The 15973-nt window shown below is 37.2% G+C and overlaps 4 protein-coding genes across 4 annotated transcripts in view; 1 reads left to right on the forward strand and 3 right to left on the reverse strand.

Annotated features, from left to right (window-relative positions):
* Window positions 1–4875, reverse strand: part of fmnl1a (formin-like 1a) — a 13561-nt gene extending 8686 nt beyond the window's left edge. Inside the window, exons 1-6 of the mRNA XM_034893190.1 lie at window positions 4702–4875; window positions 1468–1551; window positions 1007–1093; window positions 836–909; window positions 374–457; window positions 125–268 (exon numbers count right to left, since the gene is read on the reverse strand). Coding sequence (XP_034749081.1) covers window positions 125–268; window positions 374–457; window positions 836–909; window positions 1007–1093; window positions 1468–1551; window positions 4702–4875 — 647 coding nt within the window. The remainder of the gene's footprint in view (window positions 1–124; window positions 269–373; window positions 458–835; window positions 910–1006; window positions 1094–1467; window positions 1552–4701) is intronic.
* A 1344-nt stretch (window positions 4876–6219) lies between these two features.
* mlx (MAX dimerization protein MLX) lies at window positions 6220–12974 on the forward strand. The gene is made up of 8 exons (XM_034895278.1): window positions 6220–6328; window positions 7206–7242; window positions 7400–7489; window positions 8852–8961; window positions 9097–9199; window positions 10071–10170; window positions 10567–10768; window positions 12859–12974. Exons 1-8 carry the CDS (start codon window positions 6290–6292, stop codon window positions 12913–12915), a joined length of 738 nt encoding a protein of 245 aa, XP_034751169.1. The 5' UTR covers window positions 6220–6289; the 3' UTR covers window positions 12916–12974.
* Window positions 12975–13760: 786 nt separating this feature from the next.
* The window catches only part of retreg3 (reticulophagy regulator family member 3), a 19139-nt gene continuing 16926 nt past the window's right edge, over window positions 13761–15973 (reverse strand). The window contains exon 11 of the mRNA XM_034895275.1: window positions 13761–13776. The gene's annotated coding sequence lies outside the window, so the exon portion shown is untranslated. The remainder of the gene's footprint in view (window positions 13777–15973) is intronic.
* The window catches only part of psmc3ip (PSMC3 interacting protein), a 3982-nt gene continuing 2138 nt past the window's right edge, over window positions 14130–15973 (reverse strand). The window contains exons 7-8 of the mRNA XM_034895279.1: window positions 15090–15149; window positions 14130–14998 (exon numbers count right to left, since the gene is read on the reverse strand). Coding sequence (XP_034751170.1) covers window positions 14942–14998; window positions 15090–15149 — 117 coding nt within the window. The 3' untranslated portion in view covers window positions 14130–14941. The remainder of the gene's footprint in view (window positions 14999–15089; window positions 15150–15973) is intronic.

A 15973-nucleotide genomic window follows, 5' to 3' on the forward strand; every position in this document is an offset into this window, starting at 1 on the left:
TAAATATATATATACTGAACTGTGTCAAACTGTGTCAAACACACACATATTAATAGAACATCTCTGGGTCTGAAACTTTGTAGCTGCTGTGTGTCTAAAACCGTTCATGTCTGAAGCTTCTTACCTTACAGTCAGTGCCCGAGCAGCTCTGGTCATCCCATGTGAGTGGGAGCCACTGGAGCTTTTGGTCAAGTCCTCCAACGACCTCTCTGCTGGCTTTCTTCTTTCTGACAAGCTGCCACCATTTTCAACACTCTCCGCATCAAACCTACAGAGATTATACAAAATAAACATCCATGGTGATACATTTGTAAGACATTGTAAGAGCATTTTCAGTTTCTGAGAGAGTTTTTCACAGCCTGCCTGTACTTACGAGGCGTCGCTTTGTGCATGGGACAGGTATTCCACCAGAACATCCAAACCTTTGTTCTGCTCGTTGAGAAAATCTTGGGCCCATCTACAAAATAAAGAACGAGGGATGATACACTAATAGAGAAATGTTTTTTTATTATAGATTTTGCATTCAGAGTGGGTTTAAAGCAAGAGTGTGTAACTTTAGAAAGAAGAAATAACACAATCTTGCTCTTACAAAGGAAATACTGAAACTATCTTAAAGGTACCCTGTGGAGTTCTTGACCACTAGAAGTGCTATCAAGCACATATTTTTCGTTTAGTTTCTAAAGTCCACAGGCACAAAATGATTGCATCTGAGCACATTTGCAACCCCAAGCACATTTCTGCCATCGGTTTCACTACCAATTCCACATATTGACAGTTGGCGGTAATAACGCGTAAAACAGTGTACGTAAACATAACTTAATTTGGTAATGCTCACCCAATGTGATTGGTGCGAAGGGATATCTCCAAATCCTTAAGGACTTTTGTGGCCTCTTGAATCCTTTTCTTCAGCTAAAGAAGCAGAAGAAGTGAGGTTTAAGACATCATTGTGCAGATAGAAAATAAGAAAGGTGTCAAATATGAAAGGAAGGTGATGCTTTGCACTGACCCTGCGAGACACCCCTCCTTGATCCTGGTAGAAGCTCTTGATCTTAGCCAGGTAAGTGGACGCGGGGCTCTTAACCTGGAAACGCTCCTGAGGAAGAAGGATTCCCAGAGTTTATAGTAGTTTTTTACTGAGTTCATTTTATCAGCAACCCTGAAAGATAACAGGACTGAAAACACATTTATCAGCGCACAGCATCTGAAAAGCTATTATTGCCTCTGTTAGTTAACATAACCACTCTCTGTTTCCATGCCGACGCCATCAGTTGCCACCACAGAAACTGTGCTGCAAGGTTTTCCCACTGCACCTTGCGCTTCACCACATGTACACTTTGGGTATTCATGTACTTTGTGTCAACTCTGCCCCAGAAAAGCCACAGGTACAAGAATCACACATGTTTGATGACATATCAGTAGTATGTTGAGGGTTAATTGGGAAACATCATCAATGAAAAAAGGTCTTACCTGATCACAAACTAATTCCCACTTCTTTTCATTGTCATACTGACTCAACAGCTCCAGTTTGTCTGGAGGCAAGTTCATGTAGCTCTGACAGAGAGAGAAAAAGAGAGGTTGTTTCAATTTAAAGAATCTGAAGTGGTGCGCAAGAATATTACTCAAACTTTCAGATTAACAATTCAGAGTAACACCGCCAGTGCCATTCAGCACTCAGTTAAACAACATATACAATAAAAACATATTTCCTGCTTATGCAACAATATTCAAATCAACCAAACCACAAATGCACTTTTTGAAGGGTGTTCAACTACTTGCCGGAAGCACAGATGACTCAGTGTTTACTCATACTGTATGTATGTACAATGATGGTTGTCATGGTACCTCAGAAAATACATATTTTTGTTGTTCAGTTTCTTGAAGTTGGAATCCTGACGGAAGGAGGAGATGACAGCACGCATGACATTTATCGGCCCTATAAGAGGACTTAGTCTGAAGCATGGGCCAATTTGGTTATTCTAAGAATGTCAAAGGAGAGTTGATTGAACTGCAGAACATGCAGGAAAAAAGTTGCAGCTAAAGGCATTGAACACACAATTAAAAATACCGCAATAACACCAAATATTTTGATAATTTTGGTTGCTATAACCGTAAGGTTAAATTTTCATACCGTCACATCCCTAGGGCGATGAGGATATTTTCAATCAATCAAATACAAAATCAATTTACATCAAGTTTTACACTACAGGCCAACCTTTAATAAAGATGATAAAACAGGGCACTTACTGTATAAAAATTAAGAAAACCCACTCCACTACTAACTATTTCTTGGTTTCTTTACTATTTTAGTCATAATCAAGGTTTAAATATTAGTATTATTTACACAGACTTTCTAACAAGATTTACATTTTATCTTACCACATACCCTACCTGTACATAACGTTGTTTAACACAGATCAAGAACCCCCCACCTCCACAACTCTGTGAGTCATAATAAAAAACATAATGCTCAAAAAGGGCAGTTTCACTTTGTCATCAACCTACAGTGTAATGTTTGACTTATGAAATAAAGGTTATTCCCCCCCATTCAAATGGCGTAAGAACTGAACGATTAAATGAACCCAAATGATTCAGAACCTAACTGGGGAGTTTAAGTGGAGAAAAAATGTATTAAAGGGCATGATACTTGAAATATTCATTGGAGCATGAATGATAGATCTAGCGCTTACTTTGGTCACTGATTTGGTTTTTTAATTCAATTTTCCTTTAGAGCACTGCTGAAATCTCCCCAACTGGTTTTGCACCTGGTCCAAAACTGCAAAGACAGTGATTATTAACTGACAAGACCAGTTGTTTCAGTTGGCACTGGGTGTTACCTAGTTTTTTTTTTCACACCTTGAAGATCCAAACAAAGAGAAGCAAGAACGGTAACAGACGGTTGCCTCTCTGCTGGGGAGTTTGAGTTTCATCCTTGGTGGTGTAAGGGAGGGGCTGCTTCGGGGGTTTTGTGGTACACCACTTTCCAAAAAAAGTAAAAGGTTTCACATGAACACAAATATAAATGTACTAAGTTCAGAAACAATGTTGGGAACTTCTTATTTAATTGTAGAGCTAGTTACACAAATATTAAATCCTAAATTTTCACAATAAAGGGAGGTGAAGTGTCTCTCTGAAATTCACAATGAAAGTATTTTTTTTCCAAAAGAGGAAATTAGGTCATACTTTTGTGCAATGTCTGTGAGGGCTTTGTAGGCATGCCATGGCACAGACCACCGTTTATGAGCACTGGTTAACTCTAAAGCCACACGACATATTCATGTTTTCTCACATAATGACATATCCATACTCAGAAGAAGTTTTTGTCAACTAATGTGAAATAGTTCCACGCAAATTCTGTTAATGTATAATGTCTACATTTTCAGTTTCAAACAATACTGTGATCATTACTCTCCTAGGCCTTTTTTTTTCTAGTAATTTTTTCTAGTAATTTTTAAATATGTTACAGAAATTCATTGGAACATTTGATTGATTTTAGGATTTTATGTTTGCTAATAGTTTGGAGGGGAAAAAAATTAAAACCTTCAAAACCTATTTGATAACTTTTCATTTTAATAACAACAAATGCCACAATTGTCATTGGCAAAAAAATGTTTTGCTTTCCTCCATCCTAAATAAATAAAAGTGTCATTAGCTGTTACCAACTAACTCAAAGTAAAGTCATATATGGATTTCAAGGTTTTGTTTTTACATTAACAGAAATAAAACCAAAAACCAAAACAACAACAACAACAACAACGACAAAGTTATTACCATGGGGTAAGTGAAGCCCATTTAGGTGTAAAACGTGAGACAAAATGTGTTGGATCTTACAGCACCTAACTAATTATGTTAATGATACATACAGCAGTGTGTCAGAATGACATCACAGTTTATAGTCACGTTTGTCTTCAGTTCACTTTTGTGTTCATTAACATGATTTAGATCAGCCTATGAAATAAAAATCAGAGGAATTGAAATTAATTTGTTTTTTTCACAAAAACAGATGTTTGTTGTGTATTTTACTTGGAAAGTTTTTCAACTTGTTGTAAGACTGTTGAAAGAGTGGTGAAACAGTTGCTTTCCGGTCTTATGGTCTCACCCATGTAAATATGTTGCTCAAGTTCCTGTTGGCTATAGCCACTCGAGCATGCACTGCCACACTGTTCCTAGCCTGACATTTTCAAATCTAACAGTCAAGAAGTACGTGAATTTGGCAACTTGTTGATATCATTGTTTTTAATGTGATATCCCTGCTTTGAAAGGGGCACTTACTGATGATGTTTGTGCAAATATACTGGGAAAACTACATCTTTCCTGAATCACATTTAAAGTTGGTATTTTGCAAAGTGTGGCTCTTTGGACCCATTAGACAAATTGGCCTCTGGATTTAGATTCAGATTAGAGACTAGATTAGACTGATTGTGAAAAGGCTGACATCACATCCAGTTGGTATTTACTTCAAATGGTTTTGGCAGTATAAATCAGTCACAGAGGTTATGTTTTCACAACAGGCCTCAGAACACATAAGCTACTTAAAACTTGTTTTTGTTATGTGCCGCCAAATCATTTGCACCTGCATAATTCTCACATACTTTATATTTAGCCTCTAATAAAAGACCCTAACTGCCATTGGAAATACACCAAGATCACAATCTCTATTACCATGTGTAGTAAGGGTGTGTGCCTTCATGTGCAGCCACTTACAAGTACCACATTGAAGCGCTCGTCCAGTTCCTCCTCTGGGGGCATGGGTAGTTTTGGGGGAGCCGGCTGCTTCTTCTGCAAGGTTGGCGTGGGGTCACTCATTCCTAAAGCTCCACTGACCTCTCGGCCCTCGGCCTGTTCCTGCTCCAAGCCCCCTGCAGCCGCATTTCCCATTACAAATCTCCACAAGTAATCCAGGAGTAAGCTTTACACAAACCTTTTCTCCTGAGAAATTGTTGTATTCCAAAACAGAGTGACAAAAAGTTCACTCTGAATGACAAGAACAAGCAGGCCTAAATCAAACCAAGTCTTTAGGCCTTCAGGAAGATGGGCATCAAGCCTCGGGTCTACTGAATCTGCCTTTTTCCTAAAGACAGGTTGGGTAAAGAAAGAAGGTAATTCGTCGTCATGTCTGTCCTCTCATCAACTGTCCCTCTCCCTCTACAAGTACCTTTGAGAATAAGGTAATAAGCCTTTTTGGGGCCTGTTTGGCTCTAAGAAAGGACCCACCTCTCTCTTCTCCACTACTTCTTTACACTTGTTGACCGAGAACAACTCTGGTGAGTGAGTGCAGAGGGCTGCGTGTGAGAGGAAGGAGAGGGGAGTGTGAAACACTCTGTAACACAGACAGAAACCACAGAAACACAAAAGCAGAAGAGCAACTTCCTGTGCATAACAGCAACATAAGCTGGGGTGGAAACAGGGTGGAAGATGAATATGGTAATTTTTAGGCGTCGTTCAAACAGTAGGTGAATGATGAGTAAGATAAGGTAGCACTGTAGTGGAATACAGCAGAAAGAGTGTCCAAGGTTAAGTAAATGTGTTAACCAAGCAGGTGCAGATGTAACTTTTGTGCACTTTCACTAAACTGGAGCCAAAACTGGAGCCATTCATTCTGTTGAAGCTATCCTAAATTACATGGGCCTTAGGTTACATTTGTTTTGGTCATTTACTTTGACGTGAGACCAAGTTGATGTGGAAGTCTGCAGGTAAGTGAGTGTAAAGGGACGGTTGTCCAACCAAATGTACATGTGTCCAACAGCGTCTCTCTGTGTTTGAAGCCAATTACTACATGTTAGATTGCTGCATTCACTATCTCCTTGTAAATTACTACACATGGTACTCAACGTCAGATCAGACAGCTACATTCAAGTTTTAAAGGAGTGCAGCGGCCACAGACCTTGTAAAGAAGAAGATTTATATTATAAATGCTGCACTTCATGACTTAGCCTACCTGTTGTTATTGGTTGTAACATTATTGTTTTTGGTTATTCGTGCAAATGTATTCGGTCCATTGGAAGAAGTGATTGGGAATCAGCCGTGGATGCAAGTTGTTAATGTAAGGGTACTGCAATAAAATGATAATACATATCTATTATTATTAGTATTGTTATTATTGTACTTATTATAATTATAATAATAATAATTATTATTATTATTTTTATTAATATTATTATTATATCTGAAAGGAGATGAGATGTGTCATATGAGATTTCTTTTAGTAAAAAAATGAAGTAGGGATTTACGAGAAGCACGCAAAGGCAGCAGAGCTATTAGTTGTTTTCGGTTGTTTTAGCTACATTCCAAAATGACGGACCCGACAACGTCGCCAGAGGACCACTGGAAAGTAAGTAACTGATGTTAGTTAACCTCAACTATTTTTTAAATCGACTCTTACGTCTGCCATGTGACAGCAGAGATAAGTTACCAACATTGTCATGTCTATAAGTTAATGTTTTGCCAACGTTGTGAAGGAGCTGGGCTTTGTTAGCTCGACAGCTAACGTTAGCTTTGTGACGTTTGCAGCCAGCTAGCTAAGTAAACAAAACGTCCTTAACGGTAACTATGTTCCTCGTATGTGCTTAAAATAGATTTGCACCAACCTAAAATTACATTTCTGTGGAAGGGAACGGCAGATTTGTTGCAGTACAGTCTGCCAGAATGGTGCATTAAATTTACCATTAGTAAACTTGTATATTTATTGCTATTTGCACCCCTACCTCATAAAGCTAAATTTAACCAATTCAGAAAAATGTATTTTAGGAAATGACTTGGTCCAACTTCCCTTGTCAGAAGTCAGCTTTACACCAGACGACGTATAATCATTAGATCATGTATCTTATAAAATACGTTACGTTAATATGGTAAAGCAGCTGTTAAAAGATCTTCACCAATTCTACCCAGGCCAGCGACTCCTAAGTTAGCTATCGCTAAACTGTTGAATCGACTTAAATTGAACAGTGTCTAGTGTCTAATAGTAACTATTGTGTTGTGGTGCCTTCGCTGGATCAAACAGTGGATCTGTGATTTATGTACTGATTGGGTGTGGCTTTTCATCCTCATGGATACTTGATTTGGACTAATCAGGGCAATGCTCAGTGGGGGGTTAGGCTGTCCATCGGGCAGGTTAGCTATTGGGTCTGTTGTAAACATATGACGCATATGAGCCTCTATTTTCCTCCTTTTTTTCCCCTATCTTCTGTTGTCTGATGATGGCTTGGCAGACAGACGGTGCTTTCAGCGACAGTGGCTTTGACCCTAGTGAGTATTCAGTCAGATCACATCCTGTTGTTTGTCATATAATTTGATTTAGGCTATGTGATGGTGAACTTGTGTTTGTGTTTTTTGAGATAAGCATGCCAAGCTGTTTCTGGCTTTGCAGTGAAAACCCTTTGATCTCTGCTGTCTTGTTGTGTAGGTTTCTTTGCTGAAACTGTCAGAAAGGGTTCAGTTGTGTCCAGGGCCAACAGCATCGGCTCAACAAGTGCCTCTTCAGTACCAAATACAGGTATTCTGTTTGTAACATAGGGGAACTGACATGGCTGACAGTTTTAAGAGAGAATTTGTGTTAGATTGTCATGTGAATGTATGCTTTGCTGACTGTGCTTCACTTCAAATGAGTTTCCTTTAATACATAATATATGTATTCTAAATATTTTAAATTTTGTAAAAAGGGAAATGCAGTCACACAATTTAACATAAACTGTCAATATGTTAACCATTGTGTTTAATCCCGCTACGAGATAATGGTAACGTAGCTTCAGTGATGCTCGAGGCACTGAACATTTTCATTCTTATTTGGTCTCGTTACTACCGTTTATGTCAAAACTGTTGCCCTATTTCTACTGCGTTTTGGTACCCAACCTTACTCACCAGCCAGTCTATTGAGTGTCTGGTACAATTTGAACCATTGGCTGGTTGACAAAAAAGAAACCTGCGTTTGGGTACAATTTTAACGATATAGAATGACAGTAATTCTAATGGGAGATTTAAAAAGAGGACTATATACCGGGGGTGGGAAAAATAATCGATTCATAGATGCATCGCGATTCTCTCTAGAATGATTCAAGTAAAAAAATAAACAACTTGATTGATTTTTATTTAAAAGTTACTGTCTCCAGACATACAAATCAGAAAACAGAGTGACTGAAAGAGGATGGGATAATGGACAACAACTAAGAATTTAGGCAAGAGTGCAGAAAAAAACCTTTTGTTTTTATACATGCATCACACATAAATGGGATCTAATTAGACATGCATAAAATAATTATGCAAATTACATTAAGACTGTTCTTCTACTATATCACATTACATCTGACCACCTCATGTTTCATGTTCTAAGAAGCCAATTCTCCACCTTTAAACATGACTGAGCCTCTGACATGGAAGATCACTGTGAGAGAAGGTGACTTTAACAAGCATGTTTAAGGCTTAAGCATGGAATGACTACAAAATAAAAACCTCAGTAGACAAAACATGTCATTAAAACTTGTGTGTGACAAAGTTGACCTGTTTGTTTGTTTGTTTGTGTGTTTACTTGTTTTTTTAAAAGTGCATTACAGTTATCAATTGAACTTGATTGAAGCATGAATCAGCTTCTGGTGATCCTGTGTTGGGTACATTTCTGTGTTGAAGAAAATAGACTAGCTCCAGGATATGCATTTTAAATAAATCTATAAATTATTTTTCCAGTCTCAGAAAGAAAAAACTGTTTTATGGCTTTAGACCACCTGAAATTAGATTAATCCTCATGTTTCCACACGTATTTAACACAATACTGTGCATTTGTCAGTATGCCAAGGGGTATTCCATGTCACAGTCAGGTCAGGGGCATGTTTCTTAATCTAAGTGTTAATGTATTCTTGAATAGATGATGAAGACAGTGACTATAGACATGAGACGTCATATAAGGACTCGTATAAAGATCGACGGAGACAAGCGCACACACAGGCGGAGCAGAAACGTAGGGATGCTATCAAGGTAAGGCTACAATAGACTGCAAATATGATGTGTGTCTCTATGACTAACTGCAGACACATCACAAACACCTTGGTTGTATGTTTTCATAACTTCATTTGTTCAGTACTTCTACATTTTTTGTTGTTGTAACGTAAGAAAGGGTATGAAGATCTCCAGTCCATAGTACCAACTTGCCAGCAGCAGTCTGAATTTGCAGTGGGAGCACAGAAGATCAGCAAGGCTACCGTGCTACAGAAAAGTAAGTTGTGATGTTAATAGGTGAACGCCTATAGGTCCCTCCTGTGAGTGCTGTTTGGAATTGTAATAGTGTTTAATACATAATTTGACATCTCACTATCTCTAATAGGGCAAGATAATAAAGGTCAGAGTTTTCTATCCAACTTTCAGCAGTGGCATTATTATGTAGTTCTCCAATAGATCAATGCAGGCTCACATTACACAAAGCAAGTAACAAACTAGGGCTGTACAATGTATCATAATCGTAAATAACTTTGATCGCCATCGCAATATCAACTGGCGCAATATATACATTGCATTTTATATTTAATATAATGTTAAATTTGTTCAATATAAGAATGTTGGAAATTACTCCCTTGTATTTGTTTTAAATTCCAAAATGATTTGTTGTATTTTAGCAGAATAATGAAAGCAGAAAAACTGAGTTCACTTTAATATCTGTTTATTTATCGTGAGTAATATCGTTATGGCATTCAACAACATTATCGCATATTCTTCTCATATCCGGCAGCCCTACAACAAATACAGTAATCAAAAAGAACAAAGGACATACATATACACTGAACAAAATTATAAACGCAACCCTAACAACAGACACTGACTGGTTTTTGTACCCCCCCACCAATTTTGTTCAGTGTAGATGAATTAGCATGTTCAGATCACTTGAGTTTAATAGAAAGATGGACACGAAAATATCATGCAGCAGAGATATCTGCACGTGCTCAGATTTCCTGTTTGGGGGATAAAGAGGAAGTAGCAGCATTTTGTTATATGGGCAGTGGTTGTTAAGGGACTACACTTCTGGAAAAATGGATTAAGTCAGTGTAGCATGAAGAAATCCCTAAATGATGCATTTCTGTATTTGTTTGCAGCAATCGACTATATCCATTTTCTTCATAAAGAAAAGAAGAAACAAGAAGAGGAAGTCTCTGTACTAAGGAAAGAAGTGATGGCGCTGAAAATCATGAAAACGTGAGCTGATGGTTCACATGCTTTCTGAGCCAAACCTTTTTTTTCTTATAATTTATTCTACAGTCCCACATTTTTTGGTAAATTAAGACCTCCCTACTTGTTCTGCATCCAGACAGATGGATGGATTTAAAAAAAAACAAATGCTGATCTTGTACAAAGAGAAAACTCTTGAGTTAGAAATGCTTTGATTGCAGCGCTGAAACAGCACATTGTAAAGGATCTATCGATTCTAAAATTAAAAAGTGAAACAAAATATCAGCGTTTACATTTTTAATGTAACACTTGCAAACCAATCAATCTAGCTGAAGTGAATCCTTTCTTTATAAATTAGTTGTCGCCATGAATTAAATCGCATATTCTGTGTTGCCAGTGAACAGTGATTGTCTTTCTTAACAGGAACTATGAGCACATAGTGAAGGCCCACCAGAACCACCCACAGCAGGGAGAGGACCAGGTGTCTGACCAAGTCAAGTTCAACATCTTTCAGAGCATCATGGACTCCCTGTTCCAGTCTTTTAGCAGTTCTGTTTCAGTGAGCAGCTTTCAAGAACTCTCCGCCTGCGTTTTCAGCTGGATTGAGGAGCACTGCAAGCCACATGTAAGGAATACATGTATTTTTTGTTTTTAGAGTATTCTACACACATATGACATTGCCAGTTCTTTCTTGTTGTTGGTTACATTGACTGGTAACAATAGCAAAGTGTAATTATCAGGGTTTGAGACAAAGATGGTCACGGTACACCTCTTCCGATTCCTTACTTCTCTCCTTTTAAAAAGGAGAAAAAATAATTAAATATAAATAACTTTTTTTTACATACATAGGTAAAAATATGTATTTAAATAGGTAGTAATTAAATAGTTATACACACACACACCCACAACCATTGAGTAAATTAAGTGAGATTTAGAGGTAAGGTTATGTATTCCATTAGGTATGTTATTGACCATATCTGCCCATGTCAGGGTGCAACCAATGTCCAGTAATGTTTTTCTTTGCTGCTGTTATTATATATTATTACTAAATATGTATTTGTCAATATTTCCCAAGAGAAAGTCCGCTTTACATAGAATAAATGTTTTGAAGTGGTTTGGGATATTCGTGTACTGTTTTAACCCTAGGCATTACCACAATACATGCCAATGGTTTACATCTCGACCTCCACAGCCTCTCCAACATCTAGTGTCTTCTACAGTGAAGTGAAGTTTCTGTTTTGGCGTAATAAAAAAATCTCATTGAGCATTTCCATGCAAACTCCCTCAATGTGTGTGAATTAGTACTTTTCCATTGCAGTTCACAATAGCTTTGCCATTCCTCTTTTGTCATCTCAAGGTGTCCCTCTCTTTCCCATTTATTTTTGAAATAGTCCGTAAAGTAGTTGTTGTTGTAGCAGTACCTTTTGTTAGATTCACATGAATATGCTCTTAGAATTTCTTTCAGCACCGGATCTTCCAAATCTGCCTGAATAGAGAAGTCCTTAATCAAAATTATTTTCCATATCCTTCCACCTTATTATAATCTTAATTACATCTTCAATCTTTCAAATGTTGGACATCCATACCACCTTCTTTATTCAAGATTTGCAGTGTCTTGAATCACACTCTTGTTTTTTCCCCCTGCCAGATAAAGAGAGAGAATTTTATCCCATTCGTTGAATTGCTTAATGGTAATTTCCACGCAGAGAGCCGGAAACAAAAACAAGATCTTGGGGAGGATATTCATCTTAATGGTTTCTATTCTTTGAGTGAGGCTCAAATATGGGTTAGAATTCCATCTTAATATGTCTGATTTTATCAAATTTAGGAGTGGGTCATAATTAAGTTTTTAACTGTTGTGATTTCTTTTGGTAATATTCCAGGATATTTCATTACCTCTTGGTCCCACCTCAGGTGGAACCTGTCCTGTAGGGCTTTTGGTGGGATATAGTTTAACTTCAAAATTAGTTTTTTTTAATTTATATGTTTAAATATGTTTAAATGTTTCTAATAGTTTGAATAGTTCGGGAAGAGATTGAGAAGGTTCACTTAAATAGATCAAAACGTCATTTGCATACAATTTCTGCAGTTGGATTATTTATATAGAGAGATGATAATTTAAACATGCTTCTTTAAATGCTTTACTAAATATGTGGAGGCTTGGTTTTAATTTGGTCCTAAAAGTCTTTTACCACTCAGATGAGAATCCTTGCCCTGGTCACTTGACTCTTCTGTTATATGTGCTAACCATTTATCATTTTGAACTTCCGATAGTCGTTAGGTTGAGAGAGTGTAAAAAGTCTCTTATATTTTGTCCCTGCTCCAAATGTGGTTGAGTGTATATATATATTTATTTTACATTATATATATTTCCTCTGTTGTATACTTGGGTGTTTGTAGTTGGGTCTCTGATTGTATAAAAAGTGTTATCAGCATTTTGTTTTTGAAGTTTTCTTGCTAACAATTTAATAAAGTTTGGACCAGCTTCATAATATACGTATATACTTTTTTCTATAGATTTCTTTCTAACAATAGTCTTGTTGTACCCGATTTCCTTTAATGGTACTGTAACGTTTGTGTTTGTGTTTTTTGGGGGGGTTTAAACTCTGTAAGGAATATTTTTAATGCCTTGTTGACTGCAGATGCGGCCTAGCGAGGATGGTCAGTGTTGCGTTCCAGATAATAAGTTTGTGTGCTTCTTCTGTTCTTTCTTAGACGCTGAGGGAGTTTGTCGTAGGAGTGCTCCGGCAGCTCAATGGTCAGCTTTATTGATTGAGTGAAACCTCTGGACTTAATTGACCTTGGGGGATGCTCTGGCCTCTCAGGGTGGAGAAAAAATCTTCAATCAAGCCTCAGGCCACACCGCAGTATTTACTCACTTCAGCTCATCAGTGACTCCCTGGCTGAGATTGGATGAACCTCAACTTCACACTAAGGGCAGGGATTAGAAGTTGCATTTGATTGAGCAGACATATATTTCATCAGAAGGCATCACTTTCTGATTCTAAGTGCACATAAATACAGATAGCAGAGTATATTTCAGCCTCTGCTGAATGTTCATAGTTCTTACTATTGTTTTGCTAAGAAATGCATGGGAAGTTTAGTGTGCTTTCAGTCGGAGTCCCAGTCTGAAGTAAATGGAGTTGCCCATAAATAAATCTAAACCAAGACTCCTCTTACACATTGAGTTGATTGATCGTGTTGCCTCTGCAGTCTATCAACCCAATGGAAATTGAGAGAATGTTGATAAAAATGTAAGAACTCATGAGCCCACACCCTCCTCGCTGTTACATCAAGCAGAGTATGTTGGGAACCAAATGTTTTTATCTAAAGGGCTCCTATCAGCTTCAGGGCACAAACGTTTGGATTGAGCCATAAAACTCTTGAATCATACCGTAGCAGACAATGTTAAATACTATACTACTGCAGGGTAACAAATTTAACTTTACAATCGGGAGCACGCTGTATGGAGGTTTAAAAAAAAAAAAAAAAAACTCTACCTTTTTATTGTGACAAAACTTGAGTTTTTTCCCCCCATTAACTGTGAAAAGATGACAAATATACTGTAATTTCATGGGTGACAGGTTTGCAATGTAGACCGCATTAAGATTTTTAATCATACACACACACACGTACTTAAATTTATGTAAATGTCATCTTTAAATTCCATTCTTTTTATAACCAGCACAACATGCTTTACTTTGGTTGTCAGTGACTATTATCAGTAACAGTTTACTCAAAATGGTGAATATTCAACACTAAGTGGAAAATGTTCAAACTCTTCAGGGCTGATCCTTTGAGAAAACATCCCTGTACCGAGATTTATTGTCACTGTCATGAATTGATTTTTTTTTTTTTAACTTTAAGTTAATTTCCTTGATTGCTTTGTTTCCACCATCTGAATAAGTAAAATCTGTCATACAAATGACTAATCTATTCAATTCAGAATTGCTTGACTGTTGATTTGTTGTTTTTATCCTGTCTCGTTGCTTTGAATATTGTCTTTGTTAGTTCTATACAAAAAAAAAAGCACCTACTGTATATCATCATCAGAGTGACATGAACCTATCTAAAGAAAGGTATTGAATGTTTTTCCAGTTTAATTTTGGAAATAAAAGTTCAGCAGAAAAAGACAAATCCTAATAGGCACTGGTCCCCATGTCAGCAGCGGAAAAATATCTTAAATATTTTAAGCTAAGTTAAAGTTTTTTGTTGGAGAAATTCTTATAGCACAACAAAACATGAACATTTAATAACTTGGAAACCATACTGAGTTGAACGGTACAAAGGATGATTAACAAAGGAGAGGAGAAAAACCTGACAACCTCCCATAATACCTGAAGGTCAGGAATAACCCCCCATAGTTTATACATTGTGGTTCTTTTATGTAGTTTTCAAAAAACATGGCAGCAATATGGACTTAACCATACAAACAAAGAACGTACAGCTCTCAAAGCAATAATGACTAATTCATTTGACATTTTCATCACAGGCTCAGGATTGGTTTCACGGCTTTAAAAAAGATAAATAAACCAATGTTACCTATGAAGGTATCGAGCAGCCAACAGTGCTGCGTAATGATATGACGTAGTGTTAGCGTCTTTAAAATAACAGCTATTTTTGTATGAATATATTTTCAATTACGGTGGAAGTTTTTCCATTGAACTTTTATTAAAGATGTATTTTTTCAAGAGAGAGACTATAAATAACGACTGTGCTGTGGCTCAGACGGCTCTGATATATAATTTATATTCTTAGCTGATTGATGAAGTGGATGAACAAGTGTTTTCTTGTTCTTTTAAGTACTTGGAACAACCACCTTGCAGTCCTCATCAGTCTCCACTCCAACTTCATCCTGTGATGGAAATGGCACATATATTATTAATTAGCACTGGGAACAAAAAAACATTGGCACACAAGCAAAAGCATGAGCTTGTCCCACCCACCAGAAACTGCTTCTTGCTCTTAGGATAGCCTTCCAGGATCGCATTCATCATGTCTGAAGCCTGAGAGAGTACAATGCAACAAAGAGTACAACAAAGTTTGATAATTTAGTGGCAACAGTTTATAACTGAACAATGAATATGACAATTTATAATACAATAACAATGAATGTCTTGTTGTCTACAAAACTTGTTTAATTTCTTCCATCTACAGTTTGTAATATTTCTGTTGATGGAAGGAACAAAATTTGCTTTTTTATTTAATAACTTGCAGTACAGGGGCTACAGTTGCAAAATTAGTTAAAAATATACTTAAACATATTTCACTATTTTACTTATTAAATTATTTGTAGATTAGTTTCTTGATTGTTTAGTTCAAAATGTGAAGTTTAAAAAAATAAAAAAATACAACTTTTACTTGTTTTAAAATCGAAATTATAGTCCATGACTAGGGCTGTAATAATACACAAAACACACGATTTGGTTTGTATCACAAATTTTGACCCACGATTCGATACAATGGCTGTATTGTGTACCAGCTAACAGAGTTAGCAACAACTCTGGGCTAACCCACGGATTCATTAGTAACATGAACTGTATCGATAGATGACTAATAGAAGGGTCATTTAGCTAGCAGGCACACCCCTGTTTGTCTGCCTCACTCTACCGGTGCTGCAAGGCTTCAGTTGGGATGAGAGCTGACAACACACCCCGGGACACATCCACAGTCAACCCCCAGCCTAACAGCCATTCACTATCATTCCAGCCCCGACCCGGGGACACATCCACAGTCAACCCCCAGCCTAACAACCATTCACTATCATTCCAGCCCCTAACCCGGGGACACATCCACAGTCAACCCCCAGCCTAACAACCATTCACTATCA

The sequence above is a fragment of the Etheostoma cragini genome, chromosome 15 (genome assembly GCF_013103735.1).
Source record: "Etheostoma cragini isolate CJK2018 chromosome 15, CSU_Ecrag_1.0, whole genome shotgun sequence".
NCBI classification, from domain to species: Eukaryota; Metazoa; Chordata; class Actinopteri; order Perciformes; family Percidae; genus Etheostoma; species Etheostoma cragini.

What these genes read in the sequence shown, in the direction of transcription:
- mlx (XM_034895278.1), top strand. Translation starts at nt 6,290, where the DNA reads ATGACGGACCCGACAACGTCGCCAGAGGACCACTGGAAA. An exon ending in CTCTTCAGTACCAAATACAG is followed by an intron (nt 7,490 to 8,851) that starts GTATTCTGTTTG and finishes ATTCTTGAATAG; the next exon opens with ATGATGAAGACAGTGACTAT. An exon ending in GCGCTGAAAATCATGAAAAC is followed by an intron (nt 10,171 to 10,566) that starts GTGAGCTGATGG and finishes CTTTCTTAACAG; the next exon opens with GAACTATGAGCACATAGTGA.